The sequence below is a fragment of the Erinaceus europaeus genome, chromosome 15, assembly GCF_950295315.1.
Source record: "Erinaceus europaeus chromosome 15, mEriEur2.1, whole genome shotgun sequence".
In the NCBI taxonomy this organism is placed as follows: domain Eukaryota; kingdom Metazoa; phylum Chordata; class Mammalia; order Eulipotyphla; family Erinaceidae; genus Erinaceus; species Erinaceus europaeus.
Window position 1 is genome coordinate 57097575 of NC_080176.1, and position 22462 is coordinate 57120036.

At 38.5% G+C, this 22462-nt stretch overlaps 1 protein-coding gene across 2 annotated transcripts in view; it reads left to right on the forward strand.

The window, feature by feature from the left end:
* The first annotated feature begins 950 nt into the window (after positions 1-950).
* Positions 951-22462, forward strand: part of PIK3C3 (phosphatidylinositol 3-kinase catalytic subunit type 3) — a 134079-nt gene continuing 112567 nt past the window's right edge. Inside the window, exons 1-4 of one of the 2 annotated variants that reach the window (XM_016193414.2) lie at positions 951-1125; positions 2119-2307; positions 7887-8030; positions 15159-15288. In XM_016193414.2, the coding sequence (XP_016048900.1) occupies positions 1058-1125; positions 2119-2307; positions 7887-8030; positions 15159-15288 (531 nt within the window). In that variant the 5' untranslated portion in view covers positions 951-1057. The remainder of the gene's footprint in view (positions 1126-2118; positions 2308-7886; positions 8031-15158; positions 15289-22462) is intronic. The other variant, XM_060173799.1, reaches the window with a different exon arrangement.

Consider the following 22462-nt stretch of genomic DNA (forward strand, 5'->3'; position numbering starts at 1 on the left):
CATTAATCAGGTGAGACCTTTCCTTTCATAGTATTCTCTGATTCCATCCCAGGTGGTTCACTTTCTAACAAAGTCCCAAAACCTAGATATACACCAGTTTCTGTGAGAGAGAGCATATGTTCACACGTATCAGTAAACTACTGCAAAAATATATGCCTGAAAGCAGAAATGCATTAGAGTTTGCAGTGAGTACCCCCCTAAAACTTTCTCTCCTCTATTCCAAGCTTTGGGTCCATGATTGCTCAACAATTTGTTTGGCTTTGTATGTTAACTCTCTTTTCAGTCACCAGGTTCCAGATGTCATCAGGATGCCAGCCAGTCTTCCCTAGACTGAAGACCCCACCAACCTGTCCTGGAGCTCAGCTTCCCCAGAGACCCACCCTACTAGGGAAAGAGAGAGGCAGACTGGGAGTATGGACCGACCAGTCAACACCCATGTTCTGCAGGGAAGCAATTACAGAAGTCAGACCTTCTACCTTCTGCAACCCACAATGACCCTGGGTCCATGCTCCCAGAGGGATAGAGTATGGGAAAGCTATCAGGGGAAGGGGTGGGATATGGAGAATGGGTGGTGGGAATTGTGTGTAATTGTACCCCTCTCATTCTATGGTTTTGTTAATTAATCCTTTCTTAAATAAATAAAAATAAAAAAAAATAAAAAATAAAAAGGAGAGGGAGAAGGGAGAGGGAAGAAGCGCTACTCAAGTAGGAAAAACACAGGAAGTCTGGAATAGAAACATGCAGTCTGTGTTTCCGGAAACCAGTTTGCCCTTAAGCAAGATGGTGGAATAGCAGCATGCAGTCTGTTTTCGGAGTCCTGTTTGCCCTTAATCAAGATGGTGGTAGGCTTCCGCATATGCGCACTAGGGTCGTCTGGGCGGGATGTTACACTGCGCGGTGTGCCGCTCGGAACAGGGATTGGCCGCACAGGGACCGAGAGGAGGAACCGGAAGTGCCCTTGTTATGGTGTTGAGCCGAATTGGTCCTGGTGTCCGCATAACTTGGAGCCAGCATAAGCTGCAGCCTGTTACATTGAGAACCTGTTACATTGAGAGCCATGGGGGAAGCGGAGAAATTTCACTACATATACAGCTGCGACCTGGACATTAACGTGCAGCTGAAAATGTGAGAGGGGACAGGACAGGCATTTCTGGGTGTTGGGCCAGGGAGGCTGGGCTGTTGGGGCTGGGGAGAGGAGGTCTTTAATTATTGCCCTGAGGGGCGGGGGGTTGTTAGGGGCTTGTGCTTAGGAAGGGGAGACTGGGAGCTTGGAGGGGGGTCTTGGGAGAGAAGTATTAAAAACGTAGTCAACTGTGACAAGCACAGCAGTAGCAATAAGCCTGGAGTCCGATGGTGTTCTTGATTCAAAATACTTAGCAGCTCACAGTAGCCTTTGAGTGGTTATTTTCATATTACCTTAAATCATCTCTATTTCTTGTCACTATAAAAAAAAAAAAACTTACGTAGGAGACTAATGAAACACGACTATTTCTTCAAGACCAGAATCATGTCTGATATTATGCCAGTCATTTTAACTATTTAAAAGCTATCTTGGGGGAGGGTAGCGGACGGTAGGGGCAGCGGGTTGAGCTCACATAGGGCAAGGCTTAAGGACCTGCTTAGGGATCCCGGTTCAAGCCCCCGCCTCCCCAGTCTCCTACATAAGTTTTTTATAGTGACAAGAAATAGAGATGATTTTAGTTACATTTAACTTTTTTGATGTTGAATTGACTTTAATTTTTTTGGTGTGAGGGGCCTTTTTTGGGTTTTCATACTTATACCATTCTACTTCTGCAGGTGGATTCATTTTTTTTTTTTTTTAATTTCAAATAGAGGATGAGAGATAGGGAGGGAGAAAGAGAAAAAGGAGAGCAACAGCATCACTCCATTACCCATTAAGCTCCCTTTTGCTCCTATGGGATTTGAACCTTGGTCCTTGAGCTTGGTTAAGTGAGTACTGTACTGGGTGAGCTACTTCCTGGACCCAATTGACTTTGACTTGTTTAAAAAACTGTTGTTTGGGTAATAGTTACCTTAACACAACCACAATCTCCTAGTATTTATTGTGTTTATGCTCCCAGAACATATGTCTAAACATCATTATTTTTATGCTTCTAGAGGAAGTTTGGAAGGGAAGAGAGAACAAAAGAGTTATAAAGCTGTTTTAGAAGATCCAATGTTGAAGTTTTCAGGACTGTACCAAGAAACCTGCTCTGATCTTTATGTTACTTGTCAAGTTTTTGCAGAAGGGAAACCTCTGGCATTGCCAGTGAGAACATCGTACAAGGCATTCAGTACAAGATGGAAGTAAGTCATCTTATGTGTGGTGGGTTCTCAACTATCATTTCTCTGTTAGATGTTGCAAAAATGCTGTATACATAGTAGTATTATAATTGCAGTTGGACTAGAAGAAAATTTTTGTTTGTATTCAGTATAGTGATGTATTTTTATAAGAACTTAGTTATTTGACACCATAACCTGAACCAAAAACACATCTGTATCATTAATAAATTCTCTACCATTTTATGCATTTTTCCAGCTCAGTTCCTTTTTTTGCATATACATCTAAATAGTTTCTAGTATTGTTCAGCCTGTTTGAAGCTCATATCTTGAGAGAGAGAGATGTCTTGCCATCTGATCAGGCCATACTTTTATTATTATTTTAAATGTAAAACTAAATTTAAGTGGTTCTTTCTACAAGGTAGATATTATGAATATGAAATTCCTGTTTTTCCAGAATCATGTTGTGGGTCCTTAATTTAATGTCTTGACATTTCTTACATGATATATATGGTTTATTTTATTTTATTTTAAGGTTTTATTTATTCATGAGGAAGATAGGAGGAGAGAAAGAACCAGGCATCACTCTGGTACATATGCTGCTGGGGATTGAATTTAGGACCTAATGCTTGAGAGTCCAAAGACTTATCCACTGTTCCAGTTCCCAGACCACTTTTTAAAAAAATTCTATTTATTTATTTATTCCCTTTTGTTGCCTTTGTTGTTTTATTATTATCGTCGTTGTTGGATAGGACAGAGAGAAATGGAGAGAGGAGGGGAAGACAGAGAAGGGGAAAGATAGATACCTGCAGACCTGCTTCACTGTTTGTGAAGCGACTCCCCTGCAGATGGGGAGCCAGGGGCTCCAACCGGGATCCTTACCCTGGTCCTTGCGTTTTGCGCCACCTGCGCTTAACCCACTGTGCAACCGCCTGACTCCCCCCAGACCACTTTTTAAAACTGTTTCAGTTTTTTATTTTTGCTTGTTTTCTTTTAATAAATACCAGAGCACTGTTCAGCTCTGCTTTATGCCGGTGTTGGGGATTGAACCTAGGACTTTGGAGCCTCAGGCATAAGAGTCTCTTTGCATATCCATTATGCTATCTACCCCTGCCCTGTGGTTTAGTTTTAATGCTTGATCCACAAAAATATATTATTCAGCATTGTGGTAGGTTTGATATACAATACTAGGTTTTATGCCTCAAGGAAGAAGTGACTTGTGCCTACAGTGTTATTGGTAGATAAGTGTAGCCACATGAACTGGTAGGCTGAGTTCCTGAGAGTACAGCTCTGTGTTCCCCTGGCAGATGGCATGGTTAAGTAGGCTGGGAAGGATTTTTCAGAGTTTGAGAGAGGTAGAGGGAGAGAAAGAGCATGCCAAAATCTGAGCTCTGGTGATAAGGCCACATTGAAACTTCTTTAATTGTGTAGTTTGTTCAGTAATAATTTAGTATCTTCAAAAATATGTAATATAAAAATAATATAGAGAAGTTACAAGCGTGAGAAGAAATTCAGCCTCCCCCTAAGTAGAAAGTTGTCCTAGTTTTCTTTTTTTTTGCCATGGAACAAAACTACTGTATAATTTACCTTACCAAAGCAAGTAAAGTGAAATTAGCTTGTGTTATTTTCTAAATCTAAATCTCTGATTCTAAATGATCATATTGAGCAAAGGAAGCAGCAGGTACAACCTATGTCAAAATGTCTAATAAAGGAGTCGGGTGGTAGCGCAGCGGGTTAAGCACATATGGCGCAAAGTGCAAGGACCGGCATAAGGATCCCAGTTCAAGCCCCTGGCTCCCCACCTGCAGGGGAGTCGCTTCATAAGCAGTCAAGCAGGTCTGCAAGTGTCTTATCTTTCTTTCCCCCCTCTGTCTTTCCCTCCTCTCTCCATTTATCTCTGTCCTAGCCAACAGCAACGACATCAATAACAACAGCAATAATAACAATAAAACAACAAGGGCAATAAAAGGAAATAAATAAATATTAAAAAATTTAAAAAAATGTCGTATCTCATCAAAGTAAAAGACTCTGGGGTGGGTGGGGAGAATACAGGCCCATGAAGGATGATAAATGACATAGTGGGGGTAGTATTGTTAAATGGGAAACTGGGGAATGTTATGCATGTACAAACTATTGTATTTACTGTTGAATGTAAAACATTAATTCCCCAATAAAGAAATTAAAAAAGAAAATTAAAAAAATGTCTAATAAAAGCCTCAGTTCTTGTAAAAATGCTCAAGATACATACAATTTTGCATATAATTTCAGGATATAGTACATTTCCTTATTTCAGTTTAGGAAGCTCTGAAACCAATAAGGAGTTTTGATCCATTGCTTTAGATCTGATGATGGTATTATTAGTTATTTTTAAAAGCGACAAATACTCACAGTTAATATATATTATTAGAAATCTGTTTAAAAATAACAGTTGAGATAGATGAAAAAAATAGTTGGCTTTGAATTAGTAATTGACAAAGCCAGGTGTTGGGGCCTTGGAGCTTTATTAAATAATTTTATCTATAGTTAGAGATTTTGAAATGTTTTAAATAACAAGTATGTATTCTCAGCATGCTTATGTTTTTGTGTAAGTTCACACCTAAAAATGAGTTTTACTTTGTGAGCATTATAATGAGAAATCTACCTAAACATACCCAAGTCAATTATGTTATATTCTATTTTCTCCTTTCCTATATATACTGAGAATACGCTTATTTTTAGATAAGGAATATAGAAAAGAATGTCCAGGGTTATTATGTGAATGTTCTGTAGGGAATTTATTAACTTTTTTTTTTTTTTAGAGAATGTATTTTATCTCATCTAGTAAGGATTTGAACTATATTTAGAGAGAGCTTTATACTGTCTATAACTAAGGAATTAGAGATTTAAAAGTATGTTAATCAAGCCAGAAGGTTAGTTCAGTGAGTGGTGTTTCAGGTGTGATTAAAAGGTCCAGTGTAGGGCCATGCAGAATCAGGCATTATAACCTTGGAATATTTTGAAAGTTGTTAGGTGATTTTGTTCCTGTGTGTCTGGAGGTTTAGAATATGGGGCTAAAGCTGGGCTAGAGAAACAGCATAATGGCTTTGCACAAGAACATACCTGCAGGGTGGAGGGTAGATAGCTTAATGGTTATGCAAAGAGACTCTCATGCCTGAGGCTTCAAAGTCTCAGGTTCAATCCCTGCACCACCATAAACCAGTGCTCTGGTAAGAAACAAACAAAAAAAGAATATACCTGCAGTACTGCTTCCTTTACCCCTTCTGAAGCTTCCCTCCTAAGGTGCTTTATTTTTTACCACCACTTCACAGACAAAACTGATTTATTTACTTTCTCATTTTTCCTTAACATTTGTGTCACCTCTAATTTTCACCTAGACCTTTGAAATTATATTATGGATATAAGTGGTTTATTGTTTAGATTTTGAACATTCTGTTCCGTTTGTTATTTGACTTAGCCTGGTATGTACTCCTCAAAAGCAATTTTCAGCTAACAGAAAAATAACCCTATGTGTCTTTTGAGTATGACTTCGTGTATTGTTTGCCTAGATTTCTTTTGGGAGTTTTTTTAATAGCCATCTGTTGTTTAAGGGGGTTGGAATTATCAAATGAATCCAGTGTGAAGTTTAAAAGCAGAACATTTATAAAGATGAACAGAATTAAAAAAAGGTTATATGCTGTCATTATGATATTATTAATCACTACACACACACACACACATACTTGGGAATTATAAAAAGTTAATAGTGCTGTCAGTATTGATGAAGTAACTTGAGGAACAAAAATAATCTCTTATAAAAATGGTACATATCTACCTTATGCTTTTGTTCACTAATCCTTTCTTAAATAAAAAATTTAAAAATAAAAAAATATGGTACATATCTGCCAGATAGTCTGGTAACTTTAACTTTTTCATGTTGCAAATATTGGATAATCTACTTCCAGCTCTTTAGTGTTTTAGTAATTGTTTTATCCTTTACTGAAGCACAGTTGCTTATTGTAGGTGATTATGAGTAATTTTGAGCAGGTTTATTTTCCCAGGATTTTTTTTTCTTGCCACCAGAATGATTACTGGGGCATGGTGTAGGCACTATATCCACTGTTCCCAGAAGCCAGTTTTTCCTTTTTTTTTTTTTTCTGTTTTACTAATATGACAGAGAAATTGAGAGAGATGGGGGGCTGAGAGAAAGATAGATACCTGCAGACCTGCTTTATGCTTGTGAAGTATATCTCCTGCAGATGAGTTGGGGGCTTGAACCCCGTTCTTTATGCATGGTAACATGCGCACTTAACTGGGTGCACCACTGCCTGGCTCCTGTTAACCTGATTTTTAATTAAATAATGTACTAGTAATTTTGATAATTTTTCATGAGCCTTACTTAAATATTTTTTGATGTGTGCTGTATTTAAAGTTGAAGTAGCTTAGAGCAAAACTTTGGTAGCTGTCACATTATTTTTATTGTACTGGCCAAACTTGGATAGTTTATTAGCTTAGAAGAACCTTTATGGGGCTAAGCAGTGGTGCACTTTGCTGCGTGTACAAGTCACCATGTGGGAGCACCTAGCTTCAAGTCCCCAGTCTCCATGTGCAGAGAGTAAGCTCTGTGCGTGGTGAAGCAGTGCCACAAGTGTCTGTCTTTTTCTCTTCTTCTGTATAGCTCCCTCCCTTCTCAGTTTCTCTGTCCTTTCAAATATACAGAAAATAATTAAAAAGAACATTTTATGTTATGGTCCAGGCGGTGGTGCAGTGATAAAGCTTTGGACTCTCAAGCATGAGGTCCCAAGTTCGATCCCTGGGAATGCATGTCTGGTGATGTCTGGTTCTTTCTCTCTCCACCTATCTTTCTCATAAATAAATAAATTAAAAGTATATATACATACATATATATTTAATATAGTAATATATAATATATATATTATACATACATATATATATTATACATATATAATATATATATTATACATAAATATAATACATTTATGTTGACTTTCTTTTTCTTTTTTTGCCAGTTTAATTCTTGATACTCATCCAAAACCTTTACCCCCAAACTATTTTTCACGGTACACTTAGAAATAACTCCTTAGATGAATAAAAGTGCATAGTAATGTCATAACCTTGTTATCTATGTAGACAAGGACCAATTTAGTAAGAAAGGGATAAACACAACAACCATTGCTACTTTAAGAAAATATTTTATTGGAAGTCGGGTTTAGCACACATGGTGCAAAGCGCAAGGACTGGCATAAGGATCCCTGGTTCGAGCCCCCAGCTCCCCACCTGCAGGGGGGTCTCTTCACAAGCGGTGAAGCAGGTCTGCAGGTGTCTTATCTTTCTCTCCCCTCTCTGTCTTCCCCTCCTCTCTCCATTTCTCTCTGTCCTATCCAATAATGACGACATCAGTAACAACAAGAATAATAACTACAACAATAAAAAACAAGGGCAACAAAAGGGAATAAATACATAAATATTTTTAAAAAAGAAAATATTTATTTACTTATTTGACAGATATACAGAGACAGGAAGAGAAAGAGGGCTACAGTTACGGCGATACTGCTGTGGATTGAACCTTTTCTTAACCTTATGTTCACATGTTGGCTTTATTTTCATAGCTGGAACGAGTGGCTCAAATTGCCTGTGAAGTACCCTGACCTGCCTAGAAATGCGCAGGTAGCTTTGACCATATGGGATGTGTATGGGCCAGGAAAGGCAGTTCCCGTGGGAGGAACAACAGTCTCTCTCTTTGGAAAGTACGGGTAAGCATTTTATTCTAATGTTTGAGAGTATTATAGTTTTCTGAGTCATCTTTCCTGGGAAATGTCACTATTTTATGCTTACTTTAGTTCTCAAGGTACTAGGAGGTGAAGGGGAGCTTGTTAGGTATATAAGATGTAGTCATTCTGGTGACTGAATTTAACATATATTCTGTGGGACGTAAAGATATATTAATTAAATAATTTATATTGTTGTATTAGTGGCTGACAGTGTGATTTCTATCAGGTGGTAATCATTGAAACCAGGATCTTCCTTTCAGGAAAAAAGAAAAAAAGATCATTTGATATATACTGTATATATCAATTTTTTTTATCAAGTATAACAGTTTTGTTAGAGGGTTTCTCCGTAGCGATGACAGAAATAACTTTTAAGAAAATGTGAAATTTACTATAGTTGCTTTTCCCCCATATCTTCACCAGTACTTGTCATTTTCTGTTCTGTTGATGTAGACCTTTCCACAACTGTGGGTTGGAAACTCACTGTGGTTTTAGTTCATCTAGTGATCTAGTGATCTGGAATATTTTTTCATGTTTCTAGGCAATCCAAATGTCTTTTTTAGAGAACTGTCTTTTTCACATCTTCTGATCACTTTTTTGTCTAGGTTACTTTTTTCCCCCTTATTGTTGAGCTGCTCTGTGATTTCTTTTTAAATTTTTTTTTATCTTTATTTATTAGATAGATAACAGACAGAAATAAAGAGAAAAGGGGAAGAGGGAGAGATACTGAGAGACACCTGCAACCCTGCTTTACTACTCAAAGCTTTCCCCCTGCAGGCAGGGAGCAGAGGTTTCAACCCAGGTCCTTGTGCACTGTAATATGTGCGCTCAACCAGGTACACTACCACCCAGTCCCCGCTCTATGATATTTTTACAAGTTTTCATTACCAATCCCTTGTCAGATATTGTGATGTCTAGCTAGCTACACAATTCTTGATTTTCAGATTACCTTTTTATCTTTGTGCAAGTTTCTTGGTTTTGTTCATATGTGGAATATTGATAGCTAAAGCAGTGAGCTTGCAAAAAAAACCAAACAAACAGTGATGAATAGTTTCTCTCAGACTTTTCATGAACTATTGTGGTTGGGGTTGGGGCGCTGGACTTTGATAGAGGGTGCAGTGACTTACATTGACCATGCGTGGATTTGAAAGTGTACTCCTGAAATCTTACAATTCTGTTAAACATTGTTAAATCACTGATAATAACAATTAGAAATAAAATTGGAGGTTGAAAACCACTGACTTGAAAATTTTATTGATTTGAGAGTACATCGAGAAATCAAGAAGAAGGAAGATAAAAAGAAAGAGAGACACCTGCATCACTACACTGCTTATGAAGCTTCCTCCCTACAGTGGGGGACTTGGGGCTTGATCCTGTGCATTGTAATGTCTGTACTCAACCAGGGGATCCTCTGCTCCACCCCTAAACCACTGATTTCTTTTTTTTTTTTACCAGAACACTTCTCAGCTCTGGCTTATAGTGGAGCAGGGGATTGAACCTGGGACTTCAGAGCCTCAGGCATGAGAGTCTCTTTGCATAGCCATTATGCTATCTCAGCCCAACCACTGACTTCTTAATTCTAGTGATTATAATGGAGTAGTTGTTAATTCCATTTTCATTTATATTTACAAACCATAGGTATTTAGAGTCCTAAGGGATTTTTTTTTTTTTTTTTTGGTATAGGACAGATATAGATAAAGAAAGAAACGGGGGGGGGGGGAGATAGAGAGGGAGAGAGAAAGACACCTACTTCTCTGCAGGTGGGGAGCTAGAGGCTCGAACCAGGATACTAGGCTTGGGTCCTTGCACTTCGTACTGCGTGCACTTAACCAGGTGTGCTACCTACCACCCAGCCCCCAGGGATATATTTTCTTTGCCTCTTTCTTCTGGGACAAAGAGATTCTAGAGAATTGGTAATATTTTATTATTCTTTCTGTGTGTATTAATTGGAATTCTTCTCAAAACTTGTAAGTAAAAGACATAACCATTCCCCACTCTGGGCAAATTAACTGAATGCCTCAGTTTTTACATTTGTAAAGTATGCACAGGGTTGTTGATGGTGATTAAATCAGCAAGTGCATATAAAATGAGCTCCTAAGCATATGTTAGTGCTCAGCATATGTTAACTGTCACTATTTCTGAACTTTTTTTGTTCTCAGGACTTCACTGTCCTGAACTGACAATTTTTTTTTTGTAGATATAGAGAGAAAAACACCATGGAACTAAAGTTTCTACCAGAGCAAAGGGGAGTATGGACTCAAACTTGGGCCTTGTAAATGGCACAAGTGAGATATTATTATTATTATTTTTGGCTGTTTTGTTTTTAAGTACAATTGTACTAATACTAAGTGTTTTTTGTTTTTTTTTTTAAATCAAAGTCCAAAGATTTCTATAAAAGTAGCAGTAAGTAACTCTGAATTTCAAGGAAGTCATTCATTTTTTCCCATTAACTCTTAACTGGAAAAATGATTAATGCTTTTCCTCCTTGACCTAAAGATAGCAGATATTGATACAAATGAGACTTGTTGGAGAACAATATGGCTTCTGTGAAATTGCTTTGCTTAGAACTGGCTTATTCAAGTAGGTGCCACTAACTTTTCAGTTTTAGAACTCCAGCCTTATCTCTAGTACTAAGTATTTATTTATGTGCTTTTATTTATTTACTTTTTAAACATTTTGTTTATTTAATAAGAGAATGCTTGCATGTGTGCAAGTGAACAAGCACTCCCAGAGCACTGCTTAGCTCTGATGGGGGGGTGGGGCACGAGAACACACTAGGAACACTGATCAACTCTGGGACATGGTGATGCCAGATATTGAACTTGGAACTTCTGAGCCCTCACTTGGGCTTGTAAGTCTCTTGTTGGGCCACTGTGCAGACTCCTTGACTGCTATTATTATTATTTTTTTATCTAAGTGAACTCACTTTCTTTACTTTGATTTATTCTAAAGCAGAAAACTTAATATCCTTGTTATACATGGGAAACAAACATTACTTGACATTTGTGGATAATGGTGAGCTTACAGTGAAAACAACTATGTTATTGAATTTTGGAAACTCATGAAAAAAATTCAGTGAAATACAAATACTATTAAGTCTATTTAATTTTCAGAATATGCCTATAATACCTGTATAATATCTTACCTTAAATGCACTGCTCATGACTTGGTAGATGTAATATTCAGCTCATTGTCACTTAATGATAAGGTGTTACATCAACTTCTTCTGAATTAACCAGTCCAACTCCTATATAGATTTTGGGCAGTTAGCCAGATAACATTAGATTTTAATATATAGCATTGAATACTTTGAACAGGGCGTGAAGAGTATACACTCAGCTCACCACCTCCTTGTCCCCTGTTGGCTGATGCTGTACTGACCCTAAATTTAAACAAAAGAATTCTAAGAAATCCTGTGATGTTAAAACAACTTATCTCTATGTGTCCTGTAGACTTTCCTAGAAAATGAATTGAGTTCAGTGGAGATAAGCTTAGTATTCTTGTGATTCCCTTCTGCGCTTCTGGACCTCTTGTACAACTGCAGATTGGGAAGGAAAATGACATTTAGTATGTTCCAGGTACTGTACCAGAGAGGAAATATGCAGTGAACTAACTGCCAGGTCCCAGCTGTTTCTCTGTGTGGCTGCTGACATCTGGAGAGGAGTGCTACATGAGTCCTCTGGGTGGTCTCCGCAGGAAGTCTGTACACTTTCTTCTTTCTGCTGTTAAGCATCATGTCCTGTGTGCCCATAGTCCTCCTGACGTACGGAAATTAGTGCTTTAAATGGTAGTTCCTCAGATATTTCTTAAGCCGTGTAACAAAAATACTTGCTCCCTTCCTCTTCCCCCAGAGTCCTGATAAGGAGTGAATAGCATTTCAGAAATATTACTAAAATTGTGTAGTAGTATTCAGAATCTTACCACTAGTCGCTCTTGCTCTTTCCTGTAACTGTCTCGTCTACCTGAGTCTCTCCTGTGATGCTGTGCCTCCTGGAGAATAATTTCATTAATAATTGAAAGACTGATCTACCAAGATACGGCTGGAGTGACTAATTGTCCTCATTTAAAAAGTCTAGCTTGTGAGATTTTCTAAGGAGCTAAAGAATGGATTGGTCATTAGGCTGAGCTGGCAAAGAACCACAGGCAAGCTGCAGATTTCTCTTGCAGATGTTTTTCTCCAAGTGTGAATCCTGAAGTCAGGGCAGTCGCTGAAGTGGCTGGGCCCCGGGAGCTGGGGATGAGCAGCAGCTGTTCCCGGGGCCTCTGCTGGCGTCTGAAGGAGATCCGTGCTGTGCTGTTTCTTCTGTCAAGCCTGTTTGGCTTAATTTCCCAAGTGGACACCATGCTCTGAGCATCTCCTGGCTCTGCCACCTGGAGGCTGTGTAATTCTCTGTGTCAGTTCCATTAGTGTCAAAAGAAAGCACTATGTTCACTTGATCATTTGAGTCACTTGGCATCGCCCCTACCTTCCACGTCCCATATCCTTAAGTCTCTTCTCCAGATCCATCCCAAGACACCTAAATCATTTAGGAAACTGACTTCCTGCCAAATGTGCTTATTTTTGATTTAGTTAAGTTCAGCCCGTCAAAGTATACGCTGGTGAGTAGGGAGGCAATGAGAAGGATATGAGGCCCTCTGCTGTTTCTGAAGGTCTAGGTAAGATTATTCTGTCACTTCACTGTATGCAGATTATTAGAGGCTCGGCATGTCTGTTTGATGTGAGTCTACACTCAGTTTAAGAGGAAGAAAATGAACTTTATAAAATATTTATATATGTGCTTATTTTGTAATGTAACCTTAAAGATCTTAAATATGATAAATGTTGAGAATTTTGATTTTTCATAACTAGTCAGTACATTTTGTGCTGAGTCTATTAGTCTAGACTTTGTAGTGAGTCTATAAAGTTTTGCAGGTGTGACTTCTAGCTATCTTGTGCTTTATTACCAACCTTAACCATATTATCACAGAAATGATTCTCTATCTGCTATTCTCACAAGCTTGTAGCTACGCTTTCTGGTTAAATGTTTATGGCATCCCTGCTTGCATTCAGTGAAAGTTCATTTCATTATCTGGAAAGTCTGTGAAGAAGTTTTCAGTTAGAACATGATAGTAGTGGTTAAAAATTCATTTGACCTTTTTCTGTCAGGTGGAGTTTTTTTAAAGGTGGTAAAGTATTTCAGACTGTTCAACATTTTTCTTTATTATATATACATATATTTTGAATGTGAGAAGATGCAAAGTGCTTTGGATTAGTCAAGTCTCCTCACCTGCTCTCACTTCAACTCTTGCTCTTTTCCTTCGTGATTGATAGCTTTCACTTTCAGCACTGGGAGGACACTATTAGATTTGACATTGTTTGAAAGATTCTGTTTTCTCTGTCTGTCTGTCTGTCTGTCTCTCTCTCTCTCTCTCTCTCTCTCTCTCACACACACACACACACACAGAGTTAAAAAGAGCACTACAGTTAAAGAACTTGTTTAACCCCGTAATAAAATCAACTCAGGGTGGGGGGGGTGGTAGCATAGTGGTTATGCAAAGAGACTTTCATGCCTGAGGCACCAAGTCCCAGGTTTAGTCCCTCACACCACCATAAGCCAGAGCTAAGCAGTGCTCTGCGAAGGGGGGGGGGGGGGAGGAGAGGAAGAAAATCAATTCAGAAACTCTATAGACATTTTTTTTTTTTTAAAACTAGTTCCTAAAGCTGCATTCTAGTTTATTCAACCTTTATATCTTTGTAAAGATTTGTGTATTTAAGAGAAGGGGGAGAGAACCAACAGAACCACACATCACTCTGGTAGGTGTCTTGAACTCAAGACCTTATGCTTGAAGTCCTAATACTTTACTCACTTGACCATTGCCCAGACTGATAGCCATTATTATCTCCTTGTTTTTTTTGTTTTTTTTTTAAGGAAATAAAACAGCCAAAGATCATATATTTTCCACTTTATAGTAAGCTTACGAATCTTGGGACTGGATCTTTTTTATATGACCCACTGTTGTATTCCTTTTTAATTTTTTTTTCATATTTGAACAACAGTGCAAGTTTATTGTTGAAAATATAAATTGAAAGAAGTGAAATAGCTATAGTTCTATGACTCAGTAAGAATTACAAACACATTATAGTTTTTTAAAAGTTCTTTCAATTAGCATTTTTTATTGGGGAGATTAATGGTTTATAGTTGACAGTAAAATACAGTAGTTGGCATATGGGTAACATTTCTCAGCTTTCCACATACCAGTCTAACCCCTACTAGGTCCTCCTTTTTAAATACTTCATGGAAAAGAAGTTGGCAGAAAAAGCATAATAATAACTAACATTTGTTGAATATTACATAAGTATAAAATTATAACAGGTACTTTACTAGGTCATTTTTACTTATTCAATATTTCCAGTTTCTCTTGGAGATAAAGTTTTGTTTTTTTTTCACTTTAGGAATTAGGTAACTGTGACTCAGAAAAATTAAGTAACTCACCATAGGCCAGGTAATAATAGATGTTATAGTTGAATTCAAATCTGACTCTTTAGTCTACTCTCAAGTTTTACTTCCAGAGCACAATTATTGTTAGTTATTTAACTTTTGACTTCAAGGGTGGGAGAGATATGGTCATGGTTATGCAAAAAGACTTTCATGCCTGAAGCTCTGAAATCTCCTGTTCAGTCCCTTGCACCAGCATAAACCAGAGCTGAGTAGTGCTCTGGCAAAACTAATAAAAATAAATAAGTGTAACTGTAGTCTGGGAAGTGACCCAGTGGGTAAAACATTGGAATAACTAAATTTGGCTTCAGTTATTTTACTTTTCACAATATTCCACTGGGTAGGAATTTGTTCTTCATTACGTCTACACTCTCCACTGAAGGTGTATGTGTTCTGTTACTGATTCTTCTAGACCTCTCTGATTCTCAGTGCTAGTTTTAAATCCTTGGAGGAGAAAAGAATGGCACAAGAGAAATGGTGTATATATATTTTAGTTTGACAGCCCACTGGAGGCTTAAAGCTTGGCAAGTGAGAGGTACATTTCCTGGTGTAGAAGTCTCTTGGTTTAGGAATCTACAGTTTCCTATGGTGAACAACATTCAGTTACTCCTACCATGAACATTCTCTTTTCTCCTAGCATGTTTCGCCAAGGAATGCATGACTTGAAAGTCTGGCCTAATGTGGAAGCAGATGGATCAGAACCCACAAAAACTCCTGGCAGAACAAGCAGTACTCTCTCAGAAGACCAGATGAGCCGCCTTGCCAAGGTGAGGAATAGTTGTGACAACAGGTGGAAAGCTCTGACTGCGATCTCATTACTATTGAGTGCTCTCTAGGATTTGAAGAAAGCTTTGATGCCAGTCATTTCAGAGTTTTTCTCAACTGATATCTGGAAGAAATCCCAATTATAGATAGTATTTGCACTATCTGGATTTTGTACTTCACAATTTTTAATGTTTTTCCCTTTTGTTTTTAATGGACTTGCCTCCACTTGCTTTAATTTTTATTTATTTAAGATGTTTATTAGTGATTTACAGTATTATAAAATAATGGGGGTAATAGTTTTATACCACTCCAACTACCAAAGTTCTGTGCTCCAGTCACACATAGTAATAGCTACCATAGTTCTCATGAGGTCCCAGAAACAGGTTGACTTTTTATTTTTCAAGTTCATATATTTCCATTCTCTGTATTCCACATGAGTGAAACCACTCAGTAGTTGTCCTTCACTTTCTTTCTTGACTAAGCATAAACACCTCCAGTTCCATCCATTTTGAAAGATTATAATATTATCTTTTTTTTTTCCCTCTAGGGTTATTGCTGGGGCTCAGTGCCAGCACTAGGAATCCATTGCTCCTGGTGGCCATTTTTGGATAGGACAGAGAGAGATTGAGAGAGATGGTGAAGATAGAGAGGAAGAGAGAGAAACAGACACCTACAGACCTGCTTCACCATTTGCGACACCCTTGAAGGAGGGGAGCCAGGGGCTTGAACCAGGATCCTTGCACTGGTCTTTGTGCTTCCCACTTTGTGTGCTTAACCCAGTGTACCACCGCTTGGCCTTCCAATATTGTCTTTTTTTAAAATCTATTTTATTTATTTATTGGATAGAGACAGCCAGATATTCAGAGGAAGGGGGGTTATAGAGGTGGAGAGGCAGAGAGACACCTGCAGCCCTGCTTTACCACTCATGAAGCTTCCCCCCTGCAGGTGTGGACAGGGGACTTGAACCCTGGTCTTTAAGCATCGTAACGTGCACTCAACCATGTGTGCCACCACCTGGCCCCTGTTTTTTTTTTTTTTAATTGCTGAACATTACTACGTTTACATTAGAGTCTGTTTACCATTTTTTAAAACTAAATTCTCAAATTTCTAAGTTTGATTTTTTTTGTTTGTTTTTTTTGCATCCAGGGTTATCGCTGGGGCTAGGTGCCAGCACTGTGATCCTGGAGGCCATTTCTCTCCTTTTGTTGCCCTTGTTGTGGTTGTTATTGTTGTTATAGCTGTTGTTGTTGTTGCTGGATAGGACAGAGAGAAATTGAGAGAGGAGGAGAGAAAGACACCTGCAGACCTGCTTCACCCATTGCGAAGTGACCCTTTTGCAGGTGGGGAGCTGGGGGCTTGAACCAAGATCCTTACTCTGGTCCTTGGACTGCGTCATGTGTGCTTAACCCGCTGTGCTACTGCCCAGCCCTCTGATTTGCTTTTATTTTTTTTGCCTCCAGGGGCTTGCCGGGGCTCAGTGCCTGCACTATGAATCCACTGCTCCTGGAGGCCATTTTTTCCCTTTTGTTACCCTGGTTGTTTTACCATTGTTGTGGTTATTATTATCATTATTGATGTCTTTGTTGTTGGATAGGACAGAGAGAAATGGAGAGAGGAGGGGAAGACAGAGAGGGGGAGAGAAAGACAGACACCTGTAAACCTGCTTCACCACCTGTGAAGCGACTCCCAGGTGGGGAGCCTGGGGCTGATTCTGCTGGTCCTTGCTCTTTGTACCACGTGTGCTTAACCCACTGTGTTACCACCCCACCCCCTGATTTGCTTTCTTAATGAATTCAGTTACTCTTTCTGCTTCCAGTAAGTCAAACAGTGGGAGATGCTGCCCAAGGCAAGCTTATGCACAAGTATTTGAATTTACCTAAGATATCAACTAGAAGAAATGACTAGGCCTGGTGATGAAATAACTCACTTGGATGGTGTGCTGCTTTGCTATTGTGCCACTCAGATTCCAGGCCTGCTAAGGAAGTTTTGGTGCTGTGGCCTCTTTCACTCTGTCTCTGCATCTCTGCATTTATAAAGAGGAGGAGGGGGAGGGGAAAGAGGAGGCGGAGCACACTTTTTTTTTTCCTCAAGTGCATTCAGTATCTTTTTTATTTTTCTTTCCTTTATTTAGTTTTTTTTTGCCTTAAGGGTTACTGCACTATGAATCCACTTCTCCTGTAGACTTTTCCCCCCTTTTGTTGCCCTTGTTTATCATTGTTGTTATTATTATTGCTGTTATTGCTATTGTTATTTTTGGGTAGGACAGAGAGAAATCAAGAGAGAAGATGGGGAGAGAAAGATAGATGCCTGCAGACCTGCTTCACCGCCTGTGAAGGGAGACCCCTGCAGGTGGGGAGCTGGGGACTTGAACCTGGGTCCTTGCACTTTGCGCCATGTGCGTTTAACCTGCTGCACCACTGCCCAGCTCCCATTCAATACCTTTTTTGTATTTTTCTATGGAAAATGATGTCATAGCTATCTAGTAAACTTTTAAATTGGGTAACATCATTTACGCCCTCTATTTCTAAATAAATATATTTCCTACTTTAAGTATTTACTTACATTCTTATATGGGATATAGGAAAGTTCTTAACTTTTCTTTGGTTATTTATTTTTGTCTATTTTTTCAAAAGTACTTTATTTTAGTGTCAGAGAGATACAGAGAGAAAGACCAGAGCACTGTTCAGTTTTGATTTATAATGATTCTGGAGATTGAGCCTGGGGCCTTTGTTGCCTTGGGCATGAAAGTATTTTGCAGAATCTTTAATCCTCAGTACCTCCTCTCCCCCTTTTTTTTTTTTAAACCTGAGTACTGATCTGCTCTGGTTTATAGTGGGGGTGGGGTGGTGGGAGAGTTGAACCTGGCATTTAGAAGCCTCAGGCATTAGGCATGAGGGTCTCTTTGCATAGCCATCATGCTATTTACCGCCCTCCCCCAGCCCTTTTCATCTTATGTATGCTTTTCTCTTAAGAATTTTATTTAGTAGGGGTGGGGGTAGATAGCCTAATGGTTATGTAAAGAGACTCTCTTACCTGAGGCTTGAAAGTCCCAGGTTTCTCTGGTGCCACTATAAGCCAGAGCTGAGCAGTGCTCTGGTTTAAAAAAAAAAAAAAGTTTATTTTAGAGATGAACTTTCATTTCAGTTACTTCCTGTTTCTATGAAAGAGAGAAGAATGACCAGAGCTCTGTTCAACTCTGGCTTATAGTGGCATCAGAAACTTCTGCATGTAGCACTGTGTTCTAACATTGAATTATTTCCTACTTTTATTTCCTTTGACTTTGAAAAACTTGGGTTTTAGAATTAGATTACTTAAAGTTTGTGGGCCACTATAATGTGAAAAAAAAAATTAAATCTTCACTGTAGGAGGAATATAACATGCTTTTAAAAAGCACAAGCTCGGGGGCCAGGAGGTGGCGCACATGGACAAGGGCACACAGTACAGAGCTCAAGAACCAAGCTTCAAGACCCTGGTCCCCACCTACAGGGGGAAAGCTTCACAAGTGGTGAAGTTGAGCTGCTGTTGTCTCTCTGTCTTTTCCCCTCATTGCCTCCTCCTCCCTTCTCAGTTTCTTTCTGTCACTATCTAATAATAAATCAATAAAAATTAAAAAAACAAAGTTAAAAAAGGCACAAGCTCTTAAATTGATTTTTTTTTAGAAAAGCATTGTGTCTTATCCATCATACTATGGATAAGATACTGACGTTGAAGGAGAATGAACCCAGTCACACAGGTAAAGCTGTAGTCTTACAATTCACCTACTTTGTTTCTCTCTGTTAATTCCATTGCGTAGGCATGCATTCGTGTGTTCTGAATGTTCACTTACTTTTGATGGCAGTTTTAAGAATAATTTTTCTTTTTTTTTTTAAATTTTTTTTAAAAATTATCTTTATTTATTTATTGGATAGAGACAGTCAGAAATCAAGAGGGAAGGGAGGGACAGAGAGAGTGAGAGACAGAGAGACACCTACAGCCCTGCTTCACCACTTGTGAAGCTTTCCCCCTGCAGGTGGGGACCGGGGGCTTGAACCTGGGTCCCTGCGCATTGTAACGTGTGCACTCAACCAGGTGCGCCACCACCCAGCCCAAGAATAATTTTTCTATCAACTGTCTCAAGTATTTTCCCCATAGTACTGGTTATGAGGTTTGCATTTTTAGTGAATTTCTGACTTTTAGCATAGCACATTGTGGTACACATTGCTCCCCTGGATAGAGCACACACTTTCTTATGTTCATTTCTCAAATTTCAATCTGGCCTCCAGTTTTCTGGAGGAAGCATCAGTGTTGTGGCATCTCTTTCATGTCTTTGTTTCTTCCATCCTTTTTCTGTCTAAAAAAGTTGGGGGCTGGGTGGTAGGGGCCCAGGCAGTAATGTGCTGGGTTAAGCACATTTAATGCAAAGCACAAGGACCTGCTCAAGGATCCGGTTCCAGCCCCTGGCTCCCAGTCTGCAAGGGGGTTGCTTCACAAGTGGTGAAGCAGGTGTGCAGATGCCTATCTTTCTCTCCCCCTCACTATCTTCCCCATCTCTCTCATATTCTCTCTGTCCTATGTAACAACAATAATAATGGAAAAAAGATAGACACCAGGGCAGTGGATTCAGGTACCAAGGTTCCCACCCTCCAGGTTCCCACCCTGGAGGCAAATATATATCCTTTTTGTTTTTTAAAATTTATTGTAGAAGAAAAATATTTGACTTCATGTTTGACTTTGTTTTCTTGTGGAAGTGGTTATTCCATAAGTAGCTGTACTGACTCTTGTTTATTATTTTATTTAGAAGTTTATGTTGGTCCATCTAGAAATAATGCAAATCATATGCAGAACTGAATGAGATGTTAGGACTAGGCCTTGTAGATGTCTTTGTTATTTGGTATCATTTTCAACAGTTAGTTCTTGAGTCCTACTTTTCCAAAAGACAGTTATTAAAATTTATATACTGTTACATATTTATGAATTTCTAAAATTGGGAATATATTAATGTAGACCACCTCCTGCATTCCTTATGGTACTAATTGGAAATGAGCTCTTTTCAGAGATTCTTTTTCACCTCTTGTAGAATTTTTTATTTTTCTTCTGAGTGATGTGACAGCTTCCATTAGAGCTACCTTGTGTTTTGTACAAACCATCAAATCCAGTAATTTTCTTGGGGTGGTGGTGGTGGAAAGAACAAGCATCATGTTCATAGCATTGCAGAGAAACTTTTCACTATTTAAAGGAAATTTTTTTTTTTAGTTCTTGGCACTTTGGGCTAAAATGTTTTATTTTCTATTAGCAGTTGGTCATGCTGCTTGAAATTTCAGAACTTATTATATCTCTGTTGTTGTTGAAGAATGCTTTAAAAATCAAGTCACAGGTTTGATGAAATTGGAAGCTTGGAGACTTGGAAACATTTTTAAGTAGGAAGAGTACTGTAGTGTGAGTCAGAGATTTGATTTCCTTCCAACTCAGGGAAAATAATTACTGCACCTGTAAAATCAGAAGTTTAGAAGGGATGGTTTTTAAGACCTTGTACTGCTATTAATATTCTGTGACTCTAAATTTAGCCATGTAGCAAGTCCTTGTGACAATTTATCCACCTGGGTTTTATGGTTTCTGCTCTACTGGATAATAAACGTTACTGTCCTCACTTTGCAGTTCTGAATGTGCTGTGTCCATGCTGCTCCTTTCCTGCTGCAGTGTGTGTGTCCAGAGCAAAGCGTTAGTCAGGACCTACCTAACGTGAATGATATGGTTTGAAATGTTTCTTATTTTGTTTGTTTAGTGTCAATTTTTTTTTTCCCCTTAAAGCTTCTCAGACTGGCTTTCTAAAAAAATAACTCAGGTCTCCCTTGCTTTAAACTAGAGAAAATATAGGTTAACACTTTAGTATTCTTAATTTAATACTCTACTTTCCCATATGGTTTGTTCTGATGGCCCTGCTAGAGAAACTCTTCCTTCTTCCTCTAGTACTTTTCTGCTTCCACCTTAGGACCTTTGTTCAGTTAGTCATTCTCTCCCACAGACCATTTTGAAATTGTCATTGGTAATTTTCAAAGCTGGAAAGGAATGTATATTCAGGTTTCCATTTTCACATGAAGGAACAGAGATTCTAGATGTAATGGTTTTATTTTTTTACACAGTACTCATTCAGTTAGATACGGTTAAGTACTTAGAACTGAAAGGTGTTTTTCCTGTTGTACTGTGATTTTCCAGACACAAATTCACTGTGATTTTTTTCTAATTTTTGAGAAGGAATTGACTTAAAAGTTAAAAGGTATGGGAGTCGGGCGGTAGCACGTGGCGCAAAGCACAAGGACCGGCATAAGAATCCAGTTTGGAGCCCCTGGCTCCCTACCTGCAAGGGACCAAGCAGTGAAGCAGGTCTGCAGGTGTCTGTCTTTCTTCCTCCCCTCTGTCTTCCCCATCTCTCTTCATTTTTCTCTGTCCTATCCAACAACGATGACATCAAGAACAACAACAATAACTAAAACAATAAAACAACAATGGCAACAAAAAGTAAAATAAATAAATATTAAAAAAGTTAAAAGGTGTACATAAATCTTAAATAATAGCAAAGCAGAGTTGCTATTAATTGTACTCATGAGCCTACATAAATAGCAAGGTGATGGTTTGCAAATCACAATGTAGGAAAGTTTATTCAGTGTTAGAACTACTTCAGTCTTGACTGCATGGGGATAATAGTATAAAGAGGACTAAAATGAAGATGAATTTATTTCAGTGTCCTGTGAAAAGTTGGGAGCAGGTAATTACTGAACTAGGAACCTCAAACTCAAGTTGGACTAAGTATTCTTATTCAGTTTACTGTTCAACTTGACTTTATAAGTCAACTTTATTGACTTATAAAGTGAATAATTAAAGTAAAAAGCTTGCTTTTTTGGTTTGACTTTTTCTGTAAGTCAGATCCTTTCAAAAGGACTTCAGTGGAATTAACTTCTAATGGCTTTACATTATTTTGTGAATATGCCTTGTTTCCAGTGAGGAAAAATAATTGAGAAAAGTCGTTATAGTTCTTATGTTTTTATAATTTGGATTTCTTAGATCTATTAGTCTACCCCATCTTCCTCACCCTCTTGTCTTTACCATCTCTAACTGGGTTTTACCAATATGATGTCTTTCTGTTTGAATTGATATGAAAATAATGGAAGGCCAGACGGTACGACAGTTATTACTGTTTCC